This window comes from Mugil cephalus, chromosome 13 (assembly GCF_022458985.1).
Source record: "Mugil cephalus isolate CIBA_MC_2020 chromosome 13, CIBA_Mcephalus_1.1, whole genome shotgun sequence".
NCBI classification, from domain to species: domain Eukaryota; kingdom Metazoa; phylum Chordata; class Actinopteri; order Mugiliformes; family Mugilidae; genus Mugil; species Mugil cephalus.
This window is the reverse complement of record NC_061782.1, coordinates 6,366,519-6,393,630: the sequence shown is the minus strand read 5'-3', so window position 1 is coordinate 6,393,630 and position 27,112 is coordinate 6,366,519. Positions and strand designations below refer to the sequence as shown.

The 27,112-nt window shown below is 40.9% G+C and overlaps 2 protein-coding genes across 3 annotated transcripts; one reads left to right on the top strand and one right to left on the bottom strand.

The window, feature by feature from the left end:
* Window positions 1–535: 535 nt before the first annotated feature.
* opn3 (opsin 3) lies at window positions 536–9,989 on the top strand. The gene is made up of 4 exons (XM_047603842.1): window positions 536–1,033; window positions 2,996–3,315; window positions 8,435–8,686; window positions 9,202–9,989. The coding sequence occupies exons 1-4, from the start codon at window positions 715–717 to the stop codon at window positions 9,472–9,474; spliced, it is 1,164 nt and encodes a 387-aa protein (XP_047459798.1). The 5' UTR covers window positions 536–714; the 3' UTR covers window positions 9,475–9,989.
* Window positions 9,990–11,200: 1,211 nt separating this feature from the next.
* LOC125019232 (kynurenine 3-monooxygenase) lies at window positions 11,201–25,393 on the bottom strand. Of its 2 annotated transcripts, XM_047603839.1 has the most exons (15): window positions 25,226–25,393; window positions 24,876–24,945; window positions 24,633–24,730; window positions 24,026–24,115; window positions 22,909–22,957; window positions 21,614–21,701; window positions 18,002–18,167; window positions 17,835–17,906; window positions 15,725–15,846; window positions 15,097–15,244; window positions 14,952–15,009; window positions 14,774–14,856; window positions 13,440–13,541; window positions 13,299–13,358; window positions 11,201–11,681 (listed from the first exon to the last, which is right to left on the bottom strand). In XM_047603839.1, the coding sequence occupies exons 1-15, from the start codon at window positions 25,286–25,288 to the stop codon at window positions 11,535–11,537; spliced, it is 1,416 nt and encodes a 471-aa protein (XP_047459795.1). In that variant the 5' UTR covers window positions 25,289–25,393; the 3' UTR covers window positions 11,201–11,534. The 2 variants fall into 2 exon arrangements, with proteins under 2 accessions (XP_047459795.1, XP_047459797.1); XM_047603841.1 differs by lacking the exons at window positions 24,633–24,730; window positions 24,876–24,945; window positions 25,226–25,393 and having other exon boundaries at window positions 22,909–22,973.
* Between the last annotated feature and the right edge of the window lie 1,719 nt (window positions 25,394–27,112).

The window sequence follows — 27,112 nt, the reverse complement described above, 5'->3', positions numbered from 1 at the left end:
AAACAGCCACGTTCATCTTAAAATATGTGTTTTTTTAAAAAAACTATTTTGCTTTGAAAGAAGAACCTTAACTATGGAGGTATTTCTGTGCATCTGAGTTTGAATGAGTTTTATGATTTTTTTCAGCATTAAAATCAGACTTTGAATTTATGCAAATCTAAAAAAAAAAATAATAAAATAAAATCTCAAAAAATTCAGTTTCCAAAAATGTTTTACACTGATGTTTTTTATACTAAATAATTTCAGATGTTGATTTTTTTACACTGATTTTTTTGAGATGTTGAATTATTTTTGTCCTGATTTTTTTGAGATGTTGAATATTTTTACACAGATTTTTTGATGATTTTTTTTATACTCATACTACTGATTTTTTTGATATGTTGATTGTTTTTTTTACACTGAATTCTTATCATTATTATTATTTATTTGATTTATTTATTTTTTTTACATGACCAATTTTGGTGGTTTTTAAAATTTACCGTAAATATTCAAACTCAGGTGACACAGACACACTTCCATACTCCCATACAGAAACTCGGTGATGCTACGTTGACCCAGTTTCAGCTGCAGGTCTCCGGTTGGTTTGAATTAGCGGCGCGCGGGAGGGGAGCTCGTGCCGGAGAGAGCCGTGGTGGAGTCAGTCCTCACACACAGTCTCTCGTGCCCAGGACGCGCGCGCAGCACAATGCTGGGAACCAAGTTTGTCCCCGCGCCATGAATCCCAACAACGACACCAGAACCGAGAGAACTTCAGAACATTATGTCTTCACGGTGGGAACCTACAAACTTCTCGCTTTCACCGTGGGGACTATTGGAGTGTTCGGCTTTTGCAATAACGTCGTAGTCATAATACTCTACTGTAAATTCAAGAGACTCCGGACGCCCACCAATTTGCTCCTGGTCAACATAAGTTTGAGCGACCTGCTGGTTTCTGTCATCGGGATAAACTTTACCTTTGTTTCGTGCGTCAAAGGCGGATGGATATGGAGCAAGGCGACGTGCATCTGGGACGGCTTCAGCAACAGCTTATTTGGTAAGAAAAATAAAAAATAGTAATAGTCGCATGTATAACTCACGTTTATCAGCACCAGAAACATTTATTATTGTTTTTTGAAATTGTTCAAATTTATTTAATAGTTAGTCTTTAATTTGTCACCGTAGGCAAACGTGGAAAAAGGACGTTAATAGGCAGATATGACAAAATTAGTCTTCATGTAGGTAGAGGGTGACTAATACTTATAAAAATGGAAGTGTATAAAATATATAATGGCGGGTAATTATATATATATATATGTTTTGAAATGGTGGCAATTTTAGTTTGTGTGCCCACTTAAAATCTACAGTGGATCACAGCAGTTTGTGTTAAACCTAATGACCCACAGGGGATTTAGACTGTTTATTGTTATTATTTGTATCACACAGCACAGGATGGGTTGTTTAAGTGGAAATATTCTGCAGGTCATTGCTAAATGCTGAGGAACCCCCCCCCCCCTCCCCCCACTTCCATTTCTCCTTTGTCTTACTGTAACTGTATGACTCCCCATGCATTACCAGCATTAGGTGTATTCAGCTGCAAAGTGTGAATGAACACTCCCACCAGTGTAGGTATTATAAGACTGGGGATGGCCGCTGTGGTGTGATAATGAGCTCATTAATGCAAGCCTGCAAGGTTTTCTCGCTCCCCATCTGCAAACTCCACACAGAGTGGCACCGGACAGTCGCCCTCTTCCTCTCACTGTCCTTTAACTGACATTGTCTTATTTGCACATTATCTTAAGAGCAGGTTTGCCCTGCCCCTCTCTCAGTGTGCCACACAGCAGCGATGACTTTTTTTTTGGGTGAGGGGGGAGTTGGTTTGCATTGCAGATGTGTCACACGAGAATCCCGAATCAAATCAAATCTCGCAAAGTTGGTGTTTCCGTCACGGTTTGTGTTGTGTTGAGCGGAGGATGGCGTCGGGTCCTCTTTCATCGGTGGGATGACATTGAGCGGGGCGGCCGTGGTGTCCTGCTGCTTCGGCCCGCCGTCTCAGATGAGCTGGACAAACCTGGCAGATAATCGAAAACTTGAGCTACGGTGAATTTACTCCCACCCCCGCCGTCCTTGTCGTCATTTATCATGCGCTGCAGCTTAAAATCTTCACGTCTACTTTGGGACAATTTTACACGCGGGTGCTCAAGGTCATGCAAGTGGCCGTCGCACAACTGGGGGCGAAATTTCTGCTGACAGTGAGCATATTGTGAAAATTAAAGTATAAGGTACCGTATGGTGTCCCCTCCTCCTATTATGCTGTCAACTAGGTGCCTTATCGTATGCATTACTCGGTGGAGGTTGTCCACGGGGGACAACAGCAATAAGCCCCAGGCGGCTCGGTCAATTGTTGTCCTTGCTCCTGAAACCTTATCCGGGAGGCTGTGGCCAGACTTTGATGATAATCCAACACAACCGCCCCTCCTCCATGTACCGATTTGTTGATACTGTTCCTGTGCTATCCTATGAATCAGGACATAAATGAATTACAGACAGACTTCAGATGGGTACTGGAGTATGTAATTGACTAGATTTATATGTTACTAGAGTGTGTGTGATGTGTATTGACTAAAAACGACAGAATCAATTCCAGAGACCGTGCATTGACTGTGGCTTACTAAATGTATTGTTTGACTTGCACGTTATATAAAAGTGGGAATAAACTGATGTACAAGGTGAACATTAAAGCTGCAGCTATGTGTTGTCAGAAGCAAACCATTTCACCTTGCAAGTGTGCATAAAGTCGACTATACAATTCAGGTCTTAGAGGTGCGTGCGGGGGAGTGAAGAGTCTCCGAGTTTTCAAGGATTTGCAAGAAAGTGTTTAAATGTGAAGAATTGTGTTTACACTGACAATAAAACTCGGCCCAAAGCGACACTGAGGAGCCACTGACCCAGATTCTGCAGTGAGTTGTGCGTTACTCAGCATGCTCCTCTGTCTCTCCGTCTCTGTCTGTGTGGCCAGGCATCGTTTCCATCATGACTTTGGCAGCCCTGGCTTATGAGCGCTACATCCGCGTGGTCCACGCGCAGGTGGTGGACTTCCCCTGGGCGTGGCGGGCCATCGGTCACATCTGGATGTACTCGCTGGCCTGGACCGGGGCTCCTCTGCTGGGGTGGAACCGCTACACTCTAGAGATCCACCAGCTGGGCTGCTCCCTGGACTGGGCGTCCAAGGACCCAAACGATGCCTCCTTCATCCTCTTCTTCCTCCTGGCATGTTTCTTTGTGCCTGTTGGTATCATGATCTACTGCTACAGCAACATCCTCTATACGGTACAAATGGTAAGGCTGTGTGCTCTTATTGTTGTTGTGTTATTATATATATTTGGTAAATTATGTGTTTGGGAATGATGTTCAGTGAATTAAATTACTCAACAAAATTATGGCAATATGCAAACATTAGAGATGAAACTAATTGTGGTCACACACACGAAAAAGATAATAAAATCTTGGTCAATAGAAAGAACTCATAGAGGATATGATGTCACTGCCGTCTGGGGCCACGCCCCCTTGAGTGGTATTTGCTGTAATATATCAGTAAATACAGGGAGACCGGGAAAAATGTGTTATCGAATTAAATTAAGAACAATTGTACTCAATTAGTATGGACTTGTAAAAGTGGATTAGCCCCAGTTTCAGTTAGTTTAAGTTAATTTTAGGTCACTTCAGTTATGATGAATGTAGCTAAATAAAAGAAGATTTAAAGGATGACAAGGAGTGATCACAAATATTCTGTTTACTGTTTCATTGTTATTTATTGTTGGAACTGAAATAGTTACTGTCGGTCATAACTACGCCAAAACAACAACATCCACAAACTTATCTGACAGCCCTCCAGAACGTAACTTGACTTATGACTTCATCATAAAAATACAGCATAAATTAATATTACCTGACACTAAATGTGAACCACAGCACCAGGTTTCTGTGCCTGGCCCATGTCCAGTTGTTTCCTCTAATGCAGCGATACATTTACTTCTCTGTTCTTTGGCAGCTGGAGATATCTGTAAAAATATATCACCGACTGCATTTTCAAATCTGTTGGTTCAGCCAATCGCACAACAATACTTAACCTTTTTAATTTTAATTTTACAATTTAGACACTGTTAAAGCCATTAATTCAAACTAATGCTGCTAATCTCCATGTTCAACTGTCACTTTTTGCCACTCAGTGGCCGTAACCACGGCAACTTCGCTCGCTGTGATGTCACGTGCATACCCTGTATTGTATCTAATGTAAAAGAGACAGTTTCATACCTTATTAACAATAGGCCTACATGCCAGTTTAAGTCTTTTTTTACTTTATTTTTTTTTTCTTAAGAATATTTCCTTTACGTAAATGCAAAAATAAATTTAAAAAAAATGTGTAGATACAAGAACAAATAAACATGTGGGAGTTATAGCTTGGCGATCTGTCAGTGTTTCTATGGTCTTTTCAGTCTTGAATATTGGCCATTTCATTCATTTTAATTTATTGAATTGAGCTGCCTGTAGTCTTAGGCGTGTGGTGTGTTATCTTTTCCGTTGTCTAGATATCTTCTACAATCTGCAGTATAAGTCTTTTGCAGCAGTTTTCAGATCATTAACACGGCTTCAAACAAAAATTCAGCCACCTTTACCTCTTAAACATCAATTCACACTTGTGAATGTCCATTTCTCATGGTGCATTCGCACTACAAGCCACAAAATCAACAATTCGGTCGGTATTACATGCAACATTGTTGCAGAGTTGCTGTTGGAGGGTTTTCAATTACACATGCATCGTAGCTTGTTGCTCTCTGCTCGCCAGTGGGAACGCAGCATTAATCTTCAAATGTCGATTTAGCTGCAAATCCGTTCAGCTCTCTGGCGTCAACTTTAAGCTACAGCAATGCAACCACGAAACATAAGAGACACGCACCAACTGCTTTCAGTTCATCACACACACAGCTAAAAGAGGCCTTACCACATAGACCAGCTAACCTCCACTCTGTCTATTGCTTAATCTTCCAATGACAATTTAATAGACCTTACGGTGAGTGCCACTTCAAATCCTGTCTTTTTTTATCCCGTTTCAGGAGTTTAAGTGACTTTCCGAAGAACATTTACACTGATTTCAGCTCACAATGAAAATTGGCATTTAATTTAGAAAGGGCACTTCTTTTGGCATTTGAGTCTCAGCTCTCTCCTCAAGCAGTCTCCCATCAATAAAAAGCAGAATGTCTACGGTTTCCAATGTCCTACCTGCCATTTTGTAGCAGTGGACACACATAAAGTTACATCTTTAAGTTGGACGATATGTTCTTGATGCTCTTGCTGTCGTCCAAAGTCGGTGCAGATACAGACTCTTGTGAGTTTTCATTTTAATGAACAGAAACTCCTTGACCTTAGCTGGCCAAGCGTGATTTTCACTCCTCTCATTACAGGCTAATGTTCCTCTGTTTTGCAGGGCTTGTCCTGCTCTGTGGAAGCCATCAGACGGCTCTTTGTTTTCTTGTGCCTCTGCAGAGCCTTAGAAGTTCAGCCTTAAAGTGTCAGTGATTGTGATAAAGGACAAATCGTCTGGCTTTGAGGATGACAGCTCTGCATTTGTATTCATGTTAATGAGTCTAGCAAGAACCCCGGAGATCTTATTCTGTGTGTGACAGAAATTAGGGAATTGTTTTTTTGTCTTTGCGCCGCCGAGCAGATGGCTGTTTTAAGAGGAAATGTGAATGTGTAAATAAGCCAAACACCATATCAGTTCAAATAAATGACCCCCACTGCCTGTTTGCATCACAAAAGCCTCAAACAACCATGCGGGAACCATGCAAAAAATGAAAAAGAAAATTCCCAGAACACCTCAGATGCCTCATCACACGTCAGAGCAGTTCAGGGAAATCTTCAAAGAGTATTTCGGGTTCGATATAAGAGCAGTTGGCCTGGTTTACCAGAAAATCTCATGGTACAAAGCGAAACACCTGGAGAGCAATAGAACATTATCATAGAAATAGATTGTTGGTTCATAGGAAGTAGAACACAAATAAAGAAACAGGCCTTTTTATGAATTCATGTATAAAAATAGAAGCTTTCAATCAGCTGCTGCTTTTGGTCTCGAGGGAGCTTAGAAAATAGCCACATTATTAATGAATGCATTAGCTGAAGGGATATCATATCCACAGTTGCTGCGTTTCCATTATCCCTAGAACCTAAATATCGCAATACAAAAACTGGTAATAGAAATGCCTAAAATATCACTAAAACACTTGTTACGCTCTAATGAGGTGGTTTTTCAAATGTATCGATAAAAAAGTTTAGCGCAAAATTGCAATGGAAACAGCGAAGTCTCATACGGCGAGAATTTAAGATGGATATCGTGAGATGAGACTTTACGAGAGTTACAGCTCATTCACAAAACACCTTGTTTTTTAGTTTTTAGTTTTTTAGTTTGATATCACACACAAATTTAACAAATGTTATAAATAGCAATTAGCTACAGCATCGCTAAGTAGCAAGTACTCGTTTGAGGACGTTGGGACTTCATTGTTCTGTCTTTGCTGAGCCACGTTTGGGTATTAAAATAAACAGTTTTATATTTTGTCACATATTGGTGACTTCATTATAATATAAATAATTAAATAATCCCAGTGTCCACATATGAGGACATTGTTGTTTTCAGAAACTAATACTAACTGTTCAAAGATGATGCTTAGTTTTTATATATCTTAGGTCCTACCGATACCAAATTTCCCAATAATAAAAATGCAGACCAAATGCAAACTCGGGTCTCAGGAGGTTAATGAAATTTCGTAACTATCGCTTTTTTTTTTAGAAAAACAAATAGAAAATCAGTTCCTTATTAAATCAAAGCAAGTAGAGCTCCCCCTGGTGTCTGGCTGCAGTATAGGTCATAAGCTCCACCCCCTCAGTGTTAGCAGATGGGACTTGGGCCAAATTAAAACATGGAAGTACCCGTTTACATATTTATTTTTTTAGTCATTTTAGGTAGTAAATACAATACTGAAGTATATTCAAGTGTCAAAATCTTTGGAGAAGGTTTGTTTTAGTTAGTTATTTGACGCTATAGAAACAGGATGTGACATGATCAGTGCTGGTTTCTATGCCAACCGCTCCAAGAAGTGGTTCCATAGGATCCGTAAATAAATAAATAAGTACAGTGTATAATGTAACATTTCCTTGTAACTGGTAAAGATGGAGCAGAGCGTAGGACTCTGGCTACAAACTCATAAGAAAATAGTGTCGGTTTGACCAATGCAAAGAAGTGACAACACGTCGTCCATATTTTTATTCAGTCTGTGACATGTGCCACTGATCTATTCCTCCTGGTAGTCAAGCCAGTGTCTCAAAAAATGAGATAGATCTTAGCGGGTCTAATTCCTACATAGCATGACTAATTATTACCAAGTTAACCAATCAAAGAGACAAGATGCTCACTCTGAATTAGAGCCACCCTTAAAGTCTATAGGAACAGATTTTATTTGATTGGAGAGGTTAACTGGGCTCCCATCCAGTCACAATCTTAATGAAGGCAGCAATTAAGCAGGTTGTGCGGCATCTCCGCATAAGGTGCCAAGCATGTAATTGGGACCACACATTCTGCTCACACAAAAGCGCAGGAGAAGGTTAATCACACAGAACTGGGGCCGGAGCCAAAGCCATAAAGATTAGGACAATATTAGAAACGTTCTTAATGGCTGGGGTTTCATTTATTATTATTAATGGTTCAAAGCAATATCACACTATGTAATCATTTCAATTCCAAATAGAAGCCGTGACAAATTTGATCAATGCATGTTACAATGTTTATTTAATACTTTCATTAAAATATCACGCAATACAGTCGGGTCAGAGTAGCAGCGTTTTCAGAGACTCTGATTTAATTTTCTTCCCATGCACACGATACAGCGATCGGGCCAAAACATTAAAACCACTGACAGGAGAAGTGAATAATATTTAAACCTATGACAATTCAGTGATCTGCTGGGAAATGTTTGGACCTGGAATTCATTCATGGGGATGTTACTTAGACATGTAGCACTTGGGCGAAAAAAAAATATGAAGAAACGCACAAGGTGTTGACATGGCCTCCAAATTTACTAGATCTCAAACTGATAAAGTATCTGTGGGATGATCCATAGAGGACAACACTAACAACACTGTGTTTCCAGACACCACAGGACGCCCTCAGAAGGCCCATGTCCATTTTCTGATGAGTCACAGCTGCTTTTGAGGCACTAGGGCAGACAAACACAATATTAGGCAGGTGGTAATAAAGTTTTGCCTGATCGGTTTGCGTTTCAAGGCCTGGGGATGTCCCACTTATGCCACAAAATTCGACCCAACCCAGCAGCTATCTGGGTCATGAGTTTAATCGTCATGTCGATACCTCCCCCCCCATCCTCCTCTCTCCCGTTTCTTGCAGCTGCGCTCCATCCAAGACCTCCAGACGGTCCAGATCATCAAGATCCTGCGTTACGAGAAGAAGGTGGCGGTCATGTTTCTCCTGATGATATCCTGCTTCCTGGTGTGTTGGACGCCCTACGCCGTCGTGTCCATGATGGAGGCCTTCGGGAGAAAGAGCATGGTCTCTCCCACCGTGGCCATCATCCCCTCGTTCTTTGCCAAGTCCAGCACAGCTTACAACCCCCTCATCTACGTGTTCATGAGCAGAAAGGTTCGTAAGCCAGGCATTTTTTTTTGCTCTTTTAAGCTGGGCTGAGGTTCGACTGCCGTCCAGAATGCATCAAACGTTTCACTTGCGATATCTAAACATCCAGTTCCTGAGCGGCCCTTCGATTTTACTCCCTCCAGTGACCACGGCTGAACCCAGAATTTAATCTGGACAAATAGGACGAATCAATAGCAACTCATTTATAGAGATGAGTTGTTCCATTTTTGCTGCCTCAGTTTGTGGTTTTAGCTGAAAATCAAGTATTCCTGGAACATTTTTTCCATAAAATGGTACAGAGTTTAATGTGAAGTGCAGGATGTATAGCATTATATGGTTTCCTCCAAGTGTTAATCACATTTTTAATATGTACAGAAAGAATTTGATGCGAGTGGGAGTGAGATTGTCACCGGTCTTAGTTTTCTGGCTGTTATCTTATGCGCTTGACGGTGAAATGTGTCCGTCAAATACCAGCGTCGCATCTCTTACCTTTGCTTCTCCTCCTACTCGATCTCTCACAGTTCCGGCGCTGTTTGCTGCAGCTGCTCTGCTCACGTCACTCCTGGCTGCAGCGCAGCCTCAAAGAACGCCCCCTGGCTCGGGTCGAGCGGCCCATCAGGCCGATCGTCGTGTCCAGCGCGTGCGGCAGCAGGCACCGGCCCAAAAAGAGGGTGACCTTCAGCTCCTCCTCCATCGTCTTCATCATCACCGGCGACGAATTCCACCACCTGGACGTGACCTCCAGGGCCCGCGACGCCTCGCAGGTCAACGTCATTCAAGTGAGGCCATTGTGATGCACAAGGACTGGACTTCTACATCCTACCACTCAGAATGCCTTAGGACCTAACATGCAACTCCAAGCCAAAATAATCCTGTCTGACCTCCCTGGATGTTTTCGTCCACCCACAGACTTGTTTCAGCTGTAAATATCTGACAACATCTCAACAAAAACCCAAAAACCTGAGTAGAATGAAAGTGTGACATCCTCATCCAACATCAGCCGTGGTGATATATTAATGTAGTTAACAGCTAGTAAAATGTTTCTCACACTTAAATGTCCAGTATGCCATACAGAATATGTGACAACTGTCAGACTGTGTTGAGTATTTAGAGGCCAGTCATGGACATGAGTTTGGATCAACATTATTTATTTAGTTATTTATTTATTTTGGTTGGTACCCAACTGCAAAATGGAAAAAAAAAATGGAAAATGGAAACTAAGCCTTAGCTTCTTAGCCATAAACCATAATACACAAACTGACACTACTGTGTATGGATTCAATAAAGAGATCCTATTTTAAGCTGCCTAGTTTTGTGTACGGCATCGCATCTCATTTCAATATAAAATGTTCAGTGTGACAAGAGCAGTCACTGTGAAATAACATTCGGGTGGAATTGTATGACCAGTACGGGAGTGTAATTAGATAAGAGGAGATGAGACCGGGACCTCGGCATGCTCCAGTGAGACACTCATAACCTGCTGGGCCGCCAGCTATGAATAGACTTGATGAATGGATTTCCACACCTGATAAAAAAAAAAAAAAAAAAACTTCTCACTGCAGATGTGTGACTGGGGAGAGGTTGTTGTTTTTCTATTTTTAAATTAAGTAAAAAACACCGTATCAGAAATGATGGGAAACCGCCGCTTCTTTTATTTCATGGGAAGTTAGATTTGACGCGAGGCTACAGTCAAGAGACGGTTGGCTAAACTTAGCATAACGAGTGAAAGTAAAGGTAGAAGCGAGGCTGAGTCTGTCTCTATAGGTGAAGAACTCCTATAAATTAACATGCAGGTGTTGTCTGTTTTTGTGTTTTGTGTTACAGGGGCAAAAAAAACACAATACTACCTTCCCAACAGCAAACATTAAGCAGAGATCGAGAGACACGTATTTCCCTCAGGAATTGATAGAAACCAGTGAATTGTGGACTTGCATTCCTCCGTTAGTTAATAATATATTTTATGTGTAAATCAGACATATAGCGGTGGTACTCCGGTCAGCCATAACATTAAAACCACTGGCAGGAGAGCTGAATAATATTGATCATCTTTTGAATAATTCATTGTTCTGCTGGGAAATGTTTGGACCTCGCAATTATTCATGTGGATGTTACTCAGACATGTAGCACCCACCTCAGACCAGAACAGGCACCCCCACCCCATAGGATGCAGCCTGACACAGACACACACACACACAAAAGCACTTTAGGAACAACTCAAAAAACATGAACAGTATAAGGCGTTGAATTGGCCTTCACTAGATCCCGAACTAACAAAGTACTTGTGCGATGATCCACAGAGGCCCCTCCCCTCAACCCATAGGAACCCCCCCACCACTAAGAGCATTGTGTTACCAGATACCACAGGACACCCTCAGAAGACCCATGTCCATTCTCTGATGAGTCACAACTGTTTTGGAGGCACAAGACCTACTCAGTATTAGGAAGGTGGTCATAATGTTATGGCTGATCGGTGAATGTCAATGTTGCAATTTCAAAAATGACTGTGTAGCTGTAGAAAGGTATGAGCTGAGGTAACTTTATTTTTTCAGTTGTGCAAAAACAGCCCCATAAACTCACATCCTCATATACCTCGACTCAGTCTGTGAGCCTCAGTTTAATACTTGCATTTTGTTATCACAATAAAAGTTAACAGTCAAACCGAAATGTCGCCAAACTCATCTGTTAAGCCCTCCCGTTGTAACCATTAGTGTAAAATGTTATTATCACTTAAGGCCCTTCTTATTACAGCCGTCGTTGCGAGCTAGGCAATCCAGAAACTAATTAAAATGATTCTAGTGTCTACCACCCGGTCTTCACGCCTGTCTGTCTGCCAGATTAGAGGTGGCGTCGGTGATCAGCGGGTCCTGAGGGCCACAAGCCTGTTCCACATTTGTTCAGCGGGGATGATGAGCTTGTTGATATCTGGAGGATTTTTAATGAGCACGTAGGAGCCTCCCAAAGCTGCTCCCACAGCACCGAGCAGCAGGCTACGGTTTATCACCTGTAAAGAAATGAATAAATCAAGTCAGCTTGGTGGGCTCGGTTGTGTCTGTTTAATGCACGCGCTTGTTTGTTCCTCTCGCAGACACATCAGAGTTTATAAATAAATTCCATTTAGAGGCAATTTAGTCTATCCAAAGCAATAAACCGCCCCGGCCTCAGGTTTCACTTCACATTTTTGCTAGCACATCCCATCGAAGGGTTTGGAGATGACTTGCATTTCAAATGAGAAAAAGCAAAACATGTCGGTTTTACGAGACTGTAGCAGTTCTCTCCTTCTGGAAACCATCTGGTCAATAAGGCACCACAACAGACCCAAATAATGCACTCAGATCACGATGCCAGAATTTAAATGGACATCAGCGCGCGGCCGGTTTACTCAGGCTACGGAAACCGCACAGACGTTCTGAAATAATGCAATAAAGGAACTCCCATCAGATCAGGCTGATGTCTGCAGAACAGCAACGTTAAAAAAACAGGAATAAAGCTTTGTTTGTACTGTGTAGCCCATGTGAGGGCCTTAGTCCAGGGGTCTTCAACGTTTTTCAGGCCACAAACCATACTTTTCAGGCCATATTTTTTTTATTTCAAACATGTGCAACAGTAGGGTGGTCGTGCAACTGCTGTGGACATAAACATACATGACATAAACATACATACATTCACCTGGGGACTGAATAGCCTCGCTTAAAATTTGTGGGGGAAAATTAGAAAAAAATATATATAAAAAATGTCTAATCAATCATAGATTTTGTGGTAATAACACCACTAAAAGTAAAAAAAAAACAGAGAGTACTGATCATGTAGGAGTTGTGTGCATGACCACTGAACCGACTGAAGTGGAAGGTGTGATTTTTCCGTGCTTGTCACATGTCACAGTATTTTGGAGCAGATGTGTAGGTACATCTATAGTGAGGAGTGAGTCAGGCCACGACGGAGGCTACAGCAAAGCTATGACGCACGCTAACCTCCTTTAAGGTTTTCATTGGGATTCATCCTCTGAAGATCTTAATCATTTTAAGAGAAACTTCAATGCATTACAGTTTTTTTTCTTCTGTGCCCTTGCTAAATCTTAAAACTACATCTTCCCTGCACCCGGCAAAGACACATACCTCTAGTTTTTTTCAGTTCAGTATCAGAATATAAAATTTCCAGCATTTTCATCGTGCAGCTTCATCTATATATATATATATAGTTTTACTCTTTCCCCACACATAAAGGTCATTTTGCCCTTTGCACACACACACATCCCTCCGGGTGGAAACAATTTACGAGGGAAGTTGTGAAAAGCCCTGCCGCCTATCTGACCATTAGTGGCATCAGCACAGGCCGCATGAGACAGTTCAGCACGGCGCCAAGGGCTAACTGGGTTATCTACAGCCTAGCGTGACAAATCAGAAACACTTCTCCGCGAAGCAGAGTCGAGTGTTTGTGCTGGAATAAATCAAATGCTGCTAAAAAGGAGAATTGTGCACCCGTTGAGTCACAGCCGCCTTTCGCGCTCAGGGCTGATAATGCGGCGACTTCAAAAGGCTTCAGAATTAGATGTTCAAAGGTATTTAAAAAGTTAAATCGCGCGCAGGAAAGACGACAAACAGACGAAAAAAATGTGCTTTACTTTGTTTTGCCAGTGCCAGCGCTCCACGGCTTCATGGTATCTGGTCCTGGTGAAAGTGACCTGGAAACAGTGGAGCAGAGAAAATGACATCAAATGTGAGGGGACACGACTGCCACCGTCGTTTATGTTGAGGCTTCTTACCATTGTGTAAAGTGGAATCACAGCCTTTGGCATGAGGAAGTGGAGCAGGTTGTCAACACGCTTTCTGAAAAGGAACCATTTGGAGTTGACGTGTGCTCGCATCTGCAAAACAGAATAACGTTGGTGTCAGTGAAGTGAACTGTGGCTCCTGCATATTCTAACGTCATTAAATAAATCTTTAAGCCTCCTAAGAAATTCCAGAGGGCCTCTGTGCAGGGGTGGGGGATTAAGCTACCGAAAAGTGCTGCGTTGGGTTCTAAGTGGTGCCAGAATGACAGCGCTCGGACCAATTACCGGCTGTTTGAGCGCTTGACTTTTAAGGGTCATGTTTGAGAGCGTTAATATCTTCAGGTAAATGGACACACGGAGCCGGAGCAAACTTCAATCTCATGACTGTCAATTTACTTTCCATACGTTTCACAGACAGAAATATGTCCATTTAAGTGGAGATCACTGGAATCACTAGAGTTATATTGGGTTAGTTTAGTCATTATGCATTATACACCGATCAGGCATAACATTATGACCACCTTCCTAATATTGTGCAGGTCTCCCTTGTGCCTCTAAAACAGTTGTGACTCATCAGAGAGGATGTCTGAGGATGTCATGTGATGTCTGTATGCTGTTAGTGGGGGGTCTTTGGGTTCTATGGTTGAGGGGAGGGTCCTCTGTGGATCATCTCACAGATACTTCATCAGTTTGGGATCTAGTGAATTTGGAGGCCAGGTCAACACCTTGTGCTGTTCTTCATGTTTTTAGTAGTTCCAAAAATGATTGTGTGTGTTCCCATGTCATTCTGCATCCTGCTGCCATCAAGGAGTGTCATTGCTATGGGGTGGGGGGTTGCCTGGTCTGGTCTAGGTGGGTGCTACATGTCTAAGAAACATCCGTACGAATGAATGCCAGGTCCAAAAGTTTCCCAGCAGAACACTGAATTGTCACAAGGTGATCATAATGTTCACCTGTCAGTGATTTTAATGTTGTGGCAGATCGGTGTATTTTGGTATTGGTATTTTATACAATTTCATAATTATTTTTTATAATTTATTTGCAGCGACAAACTGAGATTGAACCAAAACAGAGAAGCTGCAGGACGGGAAACCGAAACAAAGAGCTCAAAGACACCAAAACATCACGTTTCATTGTGTCATTTGATCATTTCTTGTATTTCTTCTAAAAATGTCAATAATAGCTCCTTAATGTTATTTTTATTATTATTATTTTTTCATTCGCTTCAAGATCTCAATTACTCCACCACCATCCAACCCAATCTTTTGAGGTGAGGTCACAACCCCTAAAGTAGTAAAAAAACAAATGGACAAAAAAAGGGTTACTTCAATGTAGTTGTACATGGCCAGGTCTGCAATTGCATGATCGTCCGGAACCCGCACTCTGGTATACTCGGGCAGCACAGCACCTGGAGGATGGGAGGTGGAGGGTCACAAAGTTCAGCGGTGAGTGAATGAACCGTCGTCTTCTCATCCTCTTTGTCTCCTTTAAAAAAGCACTCACTGAAATCCTCATTTAACTGTTCCATTATTTCGTCGAACACTATGCAGTCCTCAAAGCCCTGTTAGGCACAAATGGCTGAGTGAGTTTCCGTGTAATTTTCATCTGCCTTTTCTTTTCTTTTCTCCTCGCGTTCGGCGCTACTCACAGCGTTCATCCCCTGCCCGTAGAAGGGCACCACGGCGTGGGCCGCGTCGCCCATCAGGACGCATTTGTCTCCAATGTGATAGGGTGAGCATTTGACGGACACCATGGCCTGGGCAGGCAGTCGGAAATAATCTCTCCTGAGGGCGTCCCTGTAAGGCACAAATGGAAACTCAAAAAAAACCTGCTTATTCTGAGCTAAACGACAGCTGCATATTTAATCTGAACAACACATCTGTCACATCCGAACACGCCATGGCAACCATGCTCCGTCTGCCCCGGTAAAGTTAAACAAACAGAGGAACGAACGAGCAGCGGTTTATGCCTGAGCACTCCGGATTAGGTGAAGTCAGCCAAGAGAGGAAGCGAGTGAATGGAAAGCCTCTCCAACACCTCACCCGTTCCCCCCATCTCAGCGTCGCTCAGGAGAAATGCTTCACCTCAAATTAAAGCCTCGCCGCGTAAAACCCGCGTAGCTGCGAGTCTGTAATTTCACACGTCGCAGATCACGAGCGTGGATGTGGCTGGAGTGGATGTCACGATGGGGAGTGGATGGAGAGAATGAATGTAAGGGGGAGGAAAGAAGAAACAGATGAAAAACAAAGGGGGGAGCCAGGGGGAGAGTGACTTACTCTCCAATTAGTGGGATGGCGTCAGGGAAGTATTTCTGGAAAAAGGTGATGACCTCATCTCCTGTGGTGATCTTCTCAAAATCCTCAAAGGGCATGAAGAGGGTGCAGGTAAAGGTCTTGTCCTGAGTGGAACACAGCGTGCGGAGACGTTAGCTCTCGTGTCCTGCATGGCTCACTTATTCACACAGACACATTATGCTCGGGATGTCAACAGGCTGTTAGCATTACGCATGAAACTTTTGCATTATATGTATAAGTAGATTAGATTCTTTTCCTTTAATTCATCGTTTTATGGTAAGTGTTCAGGTTTATTAGCATCTTAACAAACACACACATTAAGTTAAGGTAAAAATACCCATCATGCAAAATGGCGCAATCACTGCCATTTGTTAACATCTGCTGATTAAGTGGAGATCATTTTATCTACCTTATATAGTGATTATATGGACTTAAATCTATGTTAATGTATTTCAAATTATTTGTTTGTCATTTCAATTAATAATGTCCAATGTGAATGAAATTATCATGTAAATGTAATTTAAATGTAGTAAATTAGAATAAATATGTAAGGTCTGGCTTGCTAATATTCAATCAGTATTAAACTAAATGTCCTATTCAGGCTGAATTCCATTGGTTTTGCAGGTTTTTGGTCATAAACTAAAAGTTTGACTGGATGATTGTGTCTGTTGTAAAGATTGCAGGATCATAGGTTTTATTGTAATACATCCTCTGGTGATCTTGAATGTCCATGGAGGTTGTATCAAACCTGTTAACTAATCACTAGTTAACAGGATAAAAGTTTAGATGAAGCTGCCACAAATGTAAAACTTAATGTCCCCATACGAGGACGTGGGGTCTCAGGAGGTTAATTGGCCTGACTTAACTGGGTCACTTTAAATACAAATAAAACTGTGTTTAGTTTTGATGATGTATAGAAGCTGTTATAGCTGAATGCTAACAAATGAGTTGAAATGCTGTAAAAACAACAACAACAACAAAAAAAAAAACGTGCTCATGAAGACAGATGAAAGAAAACAAGTCATAGAGTCTTCCTTCTCAGTTCTTTTATCAAAGTTTTAAATGAATTGTAACCCTTAATTGTCCCACAATGGGACAAATTGGGGGTTAGGTGGCTGCTCAGGGAACCACGTCTGTGGACAGGTCGGGAGACGAGCCTGGGACTATGAAGCTGCACCTCTGGTCACTAGGTAGGGGTACAACAACACGTCAAACTAAATAAATCTGCAATCCATCTCAAAACAAAGCGTGTGAGCATCATAATAAAAGGAAAATGAATGAAATCTCTCCTATGTTTCTGGTGTCAAACAAGTTATCAGAAATGTTTCTTGCTCATGTTTCTGGGCAATTACCAAAGAAATGTTTTAGAAATGTAGTTAGCTAAGCGCTCCCAAGGTCAAGAAGGAATACTTTAGATAAATACTGCGTCCTGTGATCCTTCGTCCTGAGCCTATTACAAAATCTCATCATCAATGCAAACGTAATGCCAAACACCAGCCAAGGCAAGTGATGGATGAAAGCGCACTGAAGTTGTGGCGTGATCCGTCCTCCCATGCAGGTACCATCTATCAGCATCACCTCATCGACATTCAGCTCTGTCCAGCTCTGTCACCGTGGCATCCTCAGCAGCAAGGATGCTTTGCTTTTTTTTTTTTTTTTTTTTACCCCCTCAGCCCTAAATTGTTCCTGGGAACTGGAGCAGTGAGTGACAACGCAAATGCACTCTAAAGTCAGCCGCTTTAGCCTGGTCTCACAGAGGAGAGGAAAAGCCGATGGTGATGAGTCAGCAGCGCAGAAAAATCATTGTGGGATTAAGGCCGGGCATGAGAGACTGGGAGAAGTCTCACACAGGCGAGCAGAGAGAGACGCAGGTGAGAAGGAGGACAAAAAAAGATTTTAGCCTGATTTCTGATGAGTAAGCCTCTACTTGGTATGAAGTGAGCTTTAATTAACTGTCTGAGGACATCCCAGAGGTCAGTCGGGCCCTGAAATATTCTCAGCTGATTGCTTGGTTTTGTCTTTCTGTAATAAACGAGTATATTACATTGTTTATTTCAGTGAAAACTGCAAAACTCCAGAGAGGAGAACTCACCATGTTGGGCAGAGCAATCATCATGAAGGTGTTCCGTGGCCAGATGTGCAGATAATTAGGCTTCATGGCAAACTGGGGACAGTAATGAAGAAGAAATGAAATGGACAAAACGATGACTACAATGTTCTGAACTCCAGCAGCGTGTCATTCCCGCCCCGAGGACCGACCTCTCCATCGAGCGGAGGCATGGTGAGCTCCATGTAGCCGTGGGGGATGTAGGTCTGGCTGTAGTTGAAGCGGCTGCGGCGGAGGAACTGCTTGCGGATCGCGGAGAAAGCTCCATCGCAGCCTACGATCAGGTCCGCCTTAATCTGGTCCTTGGATCCGTCTGCCCTGAAACCAGCACCATCAAAAAACTGCCTTCAGTAAAGAATGATCATAAATCAATCAAGTTGATTAGATGGGCACATTTTTAGCCAAACCATTGTTGATCGTCACAAATATCCAACATATAACTGTCGTAAACCGATCAGCCACAACATTAAAACCAGTAAATTTTATTTCATGGCCAGAGTTAGATTTATTGTGAGGCTAAAACTTAGCATAACGAGAGACACTAAAGGTAAAACCTAGACTGGCTCTATCACTATAGTTGAAGAACACTTATAAATTAACTTTAGAACTTTAGAACTTAGAAGGCCCATGTCCATTCTGAGTCACAACTGCTTTAGAGTCACAAGTGAGACCTAAACACTATTAGGAAGGTGGTCATAATGTTATGCCTGATCGGTGTGTATCTGGAAGCATCATCCCAGCATCTCCACACCCACGCCTGACTCTCAGGTTTCTAAATAGCATTCATTTATGGATTCCTAGACTGAAAAAATGTTGTAGATCCCATGGTTCTCACACTTTATCTTTTCCCCTGCATGACTTCACAGGATGTGTAGCTTTTTTTTTTTTTTTTTAGCTTTTTTTGACTGAAAATAATTTTTTGCAATTATATTTAATGTTGTCACACAGCATTTTTGCTGGCGCTTTAAATTTGAATTTGAACTAAGCTTCTTGTGTTATTTGGAAATCACGATAACAGATTATTACTATTCAATGTGATTTCACATCCAGGCTCGGTGGTCACAGATAACAGCATCCGTGCTAAGTGTAAACACACAGTAAAGCAGTCGGTGCATCTCATTTCCTTTAGAAGATGCTGTAAACAGAGGGAGTTAGAAGCACAGGCGGACACAGTCTGATGTGTCGCATGAAAATTGTCCCCGTCGTTGCTCCGTGTTAAGCACCTCAGAAGATTTTCCCAGCACCCCATCTGCTTATTTAATGATGCTTGCAGAATGTGTAATGATGTTTGGTGTTGCCACGTTGCATCACCACCATTCCAAACAATGATGCCGAGGGTAATTAATTTAAAGTAATTTCATAGTTCACTTTGTTACAATGCTGCCATCGATCATTATCTGGTGCAGGTCATTTATTGTGCGTAGTTGTGCAACTGTTGCTGGCGAACCAGGTCGAAACTTAAAGCATCACACACTTTTTAAGTACAACCTGGTTCTGACGCTTATTATCGTGTCTTAGTTTAGCCTGTCACACAAAGTTTAGAGAAGGACTGACTGCAGCACCATATCATTTCATGAATATTTTTGTTGTACTTCATAAATCAAAACTGTCTTCATGATGGAAGACGTAGATGCAAAATGCAGAACCCTGTGCAGGAGGAAACCTTTAGGGCCTTCTAAGTGATTTAGATGCCGAATCTCAATATGTGCAATGTTCAGTGAGACTTACATTGATGCCGCTAGCTTGGCTAACATGTCTCTGATACATACAGTATTATGCATGTAACCCTCTGAAACCTGACATATAAAGTTATAGAAATTCTGGTTTGTATTATATTTACTGACCACAATGTTTATTATTTTAGAACGAAAAAATACAGTTAAGTGTATTTGGGACATTTCAAACTGTTCTTTGGGTTTAGGTGTATTTCTTTCCATAAACAAAAGCCTTTTAATTTGTTAGGAAATAAGCGGTTTCTGTGGATTATCGGGCAGAGATGCACTGAAACACTGAAGATACATTACACGGACTATGATAGTAAAAAGACAGTAATTACCAACTCAAGCCCTACAACGTTAGGCTGCATCGAAAAATCACACATACAGTAGATGTCTAAAAATGCTACCAATAAGGAATAAATTAATGCATATGTTTAATCTTTTAATTTATCAGTTTAATTAAATTAGGAACATTGGCAGGCCTAATGCAGATGACATTCATTACGGTAATAACTGAGATAAATGATCACTTGTACATGCTGCATCTGATTTGATACACAACTTTTCAACACAATTTTACTATAATATATAAAGTATGAAGTAATTAAGTAGACCCAGTTAAGTAAATATGAATATGTGTCAAATAAATAAATAATATTTTGCAATTTCCCTGCAACAACAAAAAACAAAACAAAAAAGTGAATCCGTGACAGCAGTCACTGGAAATAGCTGCCAAAAGCCTGATACTGACTGCAGAGTGTGGATAAGTCCACCAGGGGGCAGACGACCAGTCTCAATCAAATTGTTTTCCATCTAGGTATTGATTATGTTTGTGCTGTAGAGGTCTAAGAAACTCATGTAGCAGATGTGAAAGATTTGGGCGCCCCATACCTACATTAGTCATTTCCAACTCAGAAGATTGCTGATCAGCATATAGTGCTCGGAGAACTTTACGCTGATTACAGATTGGCACAATTAGCAAAGTGGATTTAGTACTGGCCAAGTTTATTTTAGTAGCACGCACTTTATAAAATTACAGTTATATCAAAGTGCCAAACGTGCATGCTGTAAAATGTACTGATATAACTGATCAAGTAAATCTGAATCTATATCTGGTGGCTTCATTACAGTGTATTGGGGATTAGAGAAAATCCATTTTTTTATATGCATATGCTTGCAACCATGTTGGTTTAACATTTCCTCATTGACATGTAATTAGATTTATGGATATTAAGTAGGTCATTGTATAAACCAGATTGTAAGATGAATAGCTGTTATGCAAATGTACCGTATTACATGCTGATGCCATTCTGTACATTTCCTGACCAGTTGGAAATAACTGACTATTACACTGGTAGCAGGTTTTCTGTGTAATTATAAATAAGGCAGAAAAAAAAAAAAACACAAACTGTGTCAGTCCAGCTACAGGGGACGGGGAGGGATGTGTCCTGGATGTGTGAGGTGCATGTCAAGGTGACATTTGGAGCCTTTACATAAAACTTGATTTGATTTAACTGCTTTTAAAGTGTCTTTTCACCGTGGTAATAGCTGCACAGTGACTCACTCTAATCCACTATGAACCAAGGGGCATAAAAATAAATAAATAAATAAATAACTAGGAAAGACAACGTAGTCATCAAATGGATTTTTTTTTACACCGCTTAGATAAGGCTGAATTCAATTTACAGACTCCGTGATCAAACTAAACAAAGTTTGTGCTCCTGCAAAGCGTGTTAATCATTCACTGCATGGGTACGCTAATCCACACAACTAAAAGGACCTGGAGGTGTTTCTGTGTTAATTGGGTTGTAAATTGTGTGTTAAGGAAAAGCAATTACAAAGCAACATTGAGTCACAGACAGAGGCTTCAAAAGCATGCTCATCACCACTGTGCACACGTGAGCAGTCAACATGCACAAGGCCACGCATCTTTACAGGCAGGGACAGGGAGAAAACTCAGTCAATAAGTCCACAAGAGTAGATTTGGCCTTAAGATAGCCCTCTGTATGTCTGGGGGGCGCATGTGTAAGTTTGATCACTGTTTACCTGGCAAAGGTCATTAGCCCTGATTCAGGACTCCAGTCCTGCAGTTTGTGGTCGAAGTTCAACTTTGTGTTTGGATACGTCTCTGCCTCTGTGGGAGTAAAACGTTACGAAAAGAGCTTATGTCACAGATTCATGTTACAAATGACAGGTAATAGGTAAATATAAGCTTTCACAATCCCCCGCTCCAACCCCAATGCCAATCACGCATGAACCTTGTGAACGACGTAACGCGGCAGCCAGTGCATCTGGTTTTGTGAAAAACAATATTTAGACTGTCACACTACCCGAAATCTCTTTATCTCAACGTTCACTCCAGGAGCCTGGATCGGGCCCGATAACACTGACGGCTTCACTATCTCTTTCAGCGCGTGCACTGAATCTAATTAAAGCCCGAGCCGTGCTGTCACACATTATCTGTGAACGTACACTGAGGCGCTTCATTAAATATTCGGCAAAATCCTTTTAGCTAAAAGACTAACACGTCCCCCTGACTTCGCCTGGTGCACCCAGGCAGTTTAAAGCCTGGCAGGGAGCTAGCGCACAGGGAGTATCTGCAGCCGCTAAGGCTTAGCTCGCCACAGAGGAGCCTAAATTAGGACAACTTTCAGGGGATAGAAGAAGTCCTTTTTCTTCATTAATTGTACCAAGAATATAGACTTAAAAGAAAGTACAACTAATTCTACTTCCTTGTGTTCTACCAATGCAAATTATTAGATTACAGGAAGAAATAATTTCTGTGTTGTGCGTAAATCCTGGATATACTGTACATTTACTTTTCCTTTGGCTAGATTTTCAGAAAGATACCACCTCATAAAAATGCCATCCTGAAGTTTACATAAAAGTATTTGTAACTCATTTAGACATAAGCATCAAACAGTGTCAGATTAAAGGACCAGTGCATAACGTATGCTGACAACTAGTGGTGAGAGTGCAGATTGCAGTCGCTACTTCACAAATGCAAGATTATCCAGACAAAATGATAATTTCTTAGTGCAAGATAAAAAACATGACCTTTAAGATCTTAAGAGGTAGCAGGACATAGGTTCCATAAAATATCATTGTTGTATCAGCGTTCTGTTTGTCCTTTTTAAGCTACTGTAGTACCAGGAAATTAGTCGAAGAACAATATATGACAAACTCATGAATATTATATATCACTTCTGGTCCTTTAAATTAACTGTCTGCATGTCTGAAATTTAATTTTAATGTTAAGAACGACATTTGACTCAGTATTTCAGCCCACTACCTCCTCTGTCTTCAGTTCAGTATATTTGCATAACAGCATTAACACTTACCTGTTAGCAGCTGTTTGTTCAGGTTGGCTCGGTCCACTGACAGAATGTACTGAAAGGAGAACAATCTGTAATGCAGCAAAGTTCCACATGTACTACAGCTTCACAAACAAAGCTGTAACTGCTTTAATTCAAAATAGGAACAGGAACCTCCAGGGTTTATTCATGATTCAACACTCCAAAAGACGAGTAGCTTCTTCAGTTCTGATAGACTAGTAGGAAACCTCACTTTTCCACTAGTCTATCAGAACTGAAGAAGCTACTCGAATGAAACGCCTTCAAGAAATTCTACAAGTCCAGTTGACCTTATTCGACGCCTTTTGGATTACCATGACCCGGATGACTGAGAACCTTCACAGACATATGATTCAACCAGTTTTCTCCATTTTTCCTGTCAATTTATTTATTTTTTTATTACTTTTCCAATTGATTCCCTATATGATTAAGAATCCCTGCCTAATAGGCATCAGTGTAATGAGACAACTCATTTCAGACAGACTAACACTGCACACTAACAACAGGCACACGTTTATTTATTTAGTTGGACTATCACCCTGTTATGTGACCAAAGTCAGTCTGGCTGCACAAGTCTTCTCCTGCACTGGTCATCATTTGGTGCATCCAGGAGGAACTTGAGCTAGCAGCTACCTGTATGTGTGCACCATGAAAAAAACATGCAAGATCCGCCAAGCTGCAGAATGAATATTTAATGATACATGAGGATATTCTTACGGTTTGTTTTCTAATAACCACACACCTTTGATGTGGACACAGCCTAATATATTCTTATCAGCAATATATAACAGGTAGGCTGAGAATAGTGGAGAACCTGTTAATTTGGCAGGCGTCTAGAAGCAGTTTATCAGAATCAGAATCAGCTTTGCTGGCCAAGCGTTTGTGCACATTTAAGGAGTTTGACTCCAGTCACTTTGCTCTCTTGTACAGAAAACACAAAACCTAAATAAGAGTGAAAAATAAAACTGTACAACATAAATTAGACACAGATTGCATGCTGCAGAACCTCCTCCAAGCAAACAATTAACACAGGTCTCAGAGAAATGTAAGATTCTGCTGATCCATAATTGATAAAGGAATCATTTGACAGAAATGGTGTTTTTACCTGGCCTTTCTTGCCATAAGGGATTGGAGACTGTTTCCCATTGAGTGAATGGATCATTCTTGCATGCATTGGGATCCCCTGGGAGATAATCTAGAAGAAAAAAATAGATCATAGCAGACCATCAAATCTTAAAATCAAAACATACAACAATAAGATAATATCTTGTGATAAGTTTTCAATGTTTTAAAATGACTGAAATAAGGACATGGACCCACAGCTGATCCATGAAATCAAAACCTGGTAAAGTCATGCAAGTGCAAAAATAAGGGACTGATGCAGCATTGAGTATAAAATGCTCAGTGTGGCAAATGTGGACCAACGGAAGGCTGAGTGGACCGCGAGTGAGGAAAGTAGGGTGGCAGATTCCCTGGGGCATGGCCACACATTTACTATTTCATCACTGGAAATAAACAAAAGGAAATGCTAGACTCAATTTTGCACTATAAAACTCTTATACAATAGCCTGTATCAGAGTATCAATCATTTACTTCAACAAACATGCAGAAGAAGTTCACCATGGCTCTACCATCATGGGATAAACCTCACTTTATCTTACCCCATCTCACTAGCAAAGCCATGAACACATTACCTCAGGATATTTACATACCTTCTCTTCCATTCCAACATGTTTTAGCGCTTGTCGGCCTCTGTGAGACAAAGCCAGGTTGATGCTTCTCCCCTTCACAACTTTGGCTTCTCGGATATCTGACCACAATCACACACAGTGTTCCTTTTTTAGTATTTTTGTGATTGTTATTTATTGAAAAATAAAATGCATTTTAGCCTGTGTGTGTCTAGTTACAGTAAGGGAGTCATTATGATGAGAAAGTGTTTAAGAAGAGAATTCTACCTTCCCGAGTTTCAAACACTTCCACATTAAAACCTCTTTTGGCAAAGAAGCAGGCATTCAGAGCACCAACCTAATAATGACAGGGAAATTTGATGGAAAACAACCCAAAATCACTGATTTATATTGTTATACTGCACAATATTTTCAAGGCACAGGCTGTATGGACATGGTTAGATAGAATGAAACTAAAAGTAGTAAGAAAGTATCTCCTTTCCCACCTAAATATTGCATTGTACAAGTAAATTCTTTGTAAGAGATCAGTTGCCATGGAAAAAGTACAGTTGCGATGAAGAGATCAAGGGTGGAAAGGTACAGTAAATCAATAATTCCCTTTCATTTTCTTTTCTTACCAAACCACCGCCCACCACTGCCACAACCTTTTTCTTGGTTTGTCCTCTAGCTGATCCGTCCATTATTATGCTCAGGGTCCTCCGGTGGTCTGGCGCTCTCACTCCCCTGTTCACAGCAATTTACAGGACTGACGAGTTAAGGTTTAAAAGAGGTGGATCCCTCAAACGTTGCTTTCGGAATCACTTCCCCTTTTCAAAGCAAACACGAGTGACAGATAACAAAAAGCTGATGTCAAAAGGTCGTCACTGAATGTAAACTGTGCTTTAGCCAGCTTGTTTGAGTGAAACGGCTTGGATCTACTGTTAGGGCTCAGAAAACAATCTGCGGTTATCAAGCCTCAAAGGTCGATAATAGGTTACTTGCTACAGATTGTTTTAACCAGTTCTACCTAATAGCATTTATGTATAAGAGGTCATTACCGCAGTTGTATTTTCGTGGTTCCCCTCAACCTGTAACTGAAAACACGACTAGTGTAATGGATTACTGCTTCGAACCTGGTCTAAAGTGTCAGGTAACGAGGTCGTTTTAATGTACAAGTAAAGAAATCTGTCGCCATCTAGTGTCTGATCGACGGCAACACCTTCAGCCGTTACATAACCATGACCATGGAAGGCCACTTGACATATTGCATCTTACTTATACAGTCTATGGAATTGTATGATTCTATTACTATTGTTTGTTAATATTAGTGTTGTTATGAATGCGCCTAATACACAGGCATCAGGTACTTTATGTGAGCTTTATACAATTATAAAGCAAATAACTTTTGGAAAAAAAAGGATGACTATGTCTAATCGATTAAGATTAGACATAGTCATATTTAAGAATAACATAAAGCTAAATGTAGCTAACTAATAAGAGGTCCTATAAAGCTACACTGTCACCACTTGTAAATCCACGCATATATGCATATTTCACACATCAATAGCTATATTGTGTATAGTGTGTTACTATTTCTACTTACTTTTTTTTTGTTTCTACTTAGTTTCTTACTAGTGGCCACAGGCGTACAGTAATGCTTTTCATTGTGCATTCTACTATGTATAAATGTGCATGTGACAAATAAAGCCTTATATTATCTATCTTATGTTATAAATGTACACTTGTACAGATGAGTATTATAAAACAAATGTCGAAGTAGATTTTTTTTTTCTATCATGCACTTCGAGAGATTAAACTGGAATTACAATGTCGACAAAAAAATAAATAAATAAATTCTGACTTCTTAATTAAGAGTATATTTATTTATATTTTTTAGCTTGCACGAATGAGGCAACCTCTTCCAAGCTTGTGTGGTTTATCCTTGGGAACAGTTGCAATTTTCAGCACAGTCTCTTCCAAATCCTTTATGAGCTTAAAGATAAAGTATTTCTTTGTTACTAAAGCATTCTGTAAAAGCAGTCACATGCGCTGGTTGTTATAGTCTCAAAAGGTCAACTTTTTTCAGACATTATATTTCCACTTGATTCTTCTATTTACACTTTTTCTGTCGTGCAAGTGGATGATGACAAAAAAAAAAAAATCTAACTCCTCTCTTTTTTTTCGTTCTCATGGGTGGCCCTGTTACTCTTCCGTACATTTGCACCTGTAACGACTTCTCACTTTCTTTTTGTCAACGCAGCAGGACGGGCATAACTCGCAGGACAAAAGGCTGTGAAACTTGATCCATTACGTTCAACGTAAAAGGAAATCCATAGGCAGGCTATCCAATCGATATCATAGTCGGTGACAAACGTGATTTTTCCAAACTAAAATAGACAGTTTTCCGCCTGTGAATCATTTCCACTTAAGCATAAGGCCAACTGACTACTGCTTTTGTGGTCAAACGTGTCAGTGGCAGAAATATTTGTAGAATTTATAACCCGCCGTTGTGGATCGCTCCGTGA

Coding starts and splice junctions, on each gene's coding strand:
- LOC125019232 (XM_047603839.1), bottom strand. CDS start 25,288: ATGGACGGATCAGCTAGAGGACAAACCAAGAAAAAGGTTGTGGCAGTG. Junction 13,542..14,773: donor CCATGTACAACTACATTGAA/GTAACCCTTTTT, acceptor TCTGTTTTGCAG/ATGCGAGCACACGTCAACTC. Junction 13,359..13,439: donor TGATTCCACTTTACACAATG/GTAAGAAGCCTC, acceptor CACTGTTTCCAG/GTCACTTTCACCAGGACCAG.
- opn3 (XM_047603842.1), top strand. CDS start 715: ATGAATCCCAACAACGACACCAGAACCGAGAGAACTTCAGAACATTAT. Junction 1,034..2,995: donor CTTCAGCAACAGCTTATTTG/GTAAGAAAAATA, acceptor CTGTGTGGCCAG/GCATCGTTTCCATCATGACT. Junction 8,687..9,201: donor ACGTGTTCATGAGCAGAAAG/GTTCGTAAGCCA, acceptor GATCTCTCACAG/TTCCGGCGCTGTTTGCTGCA.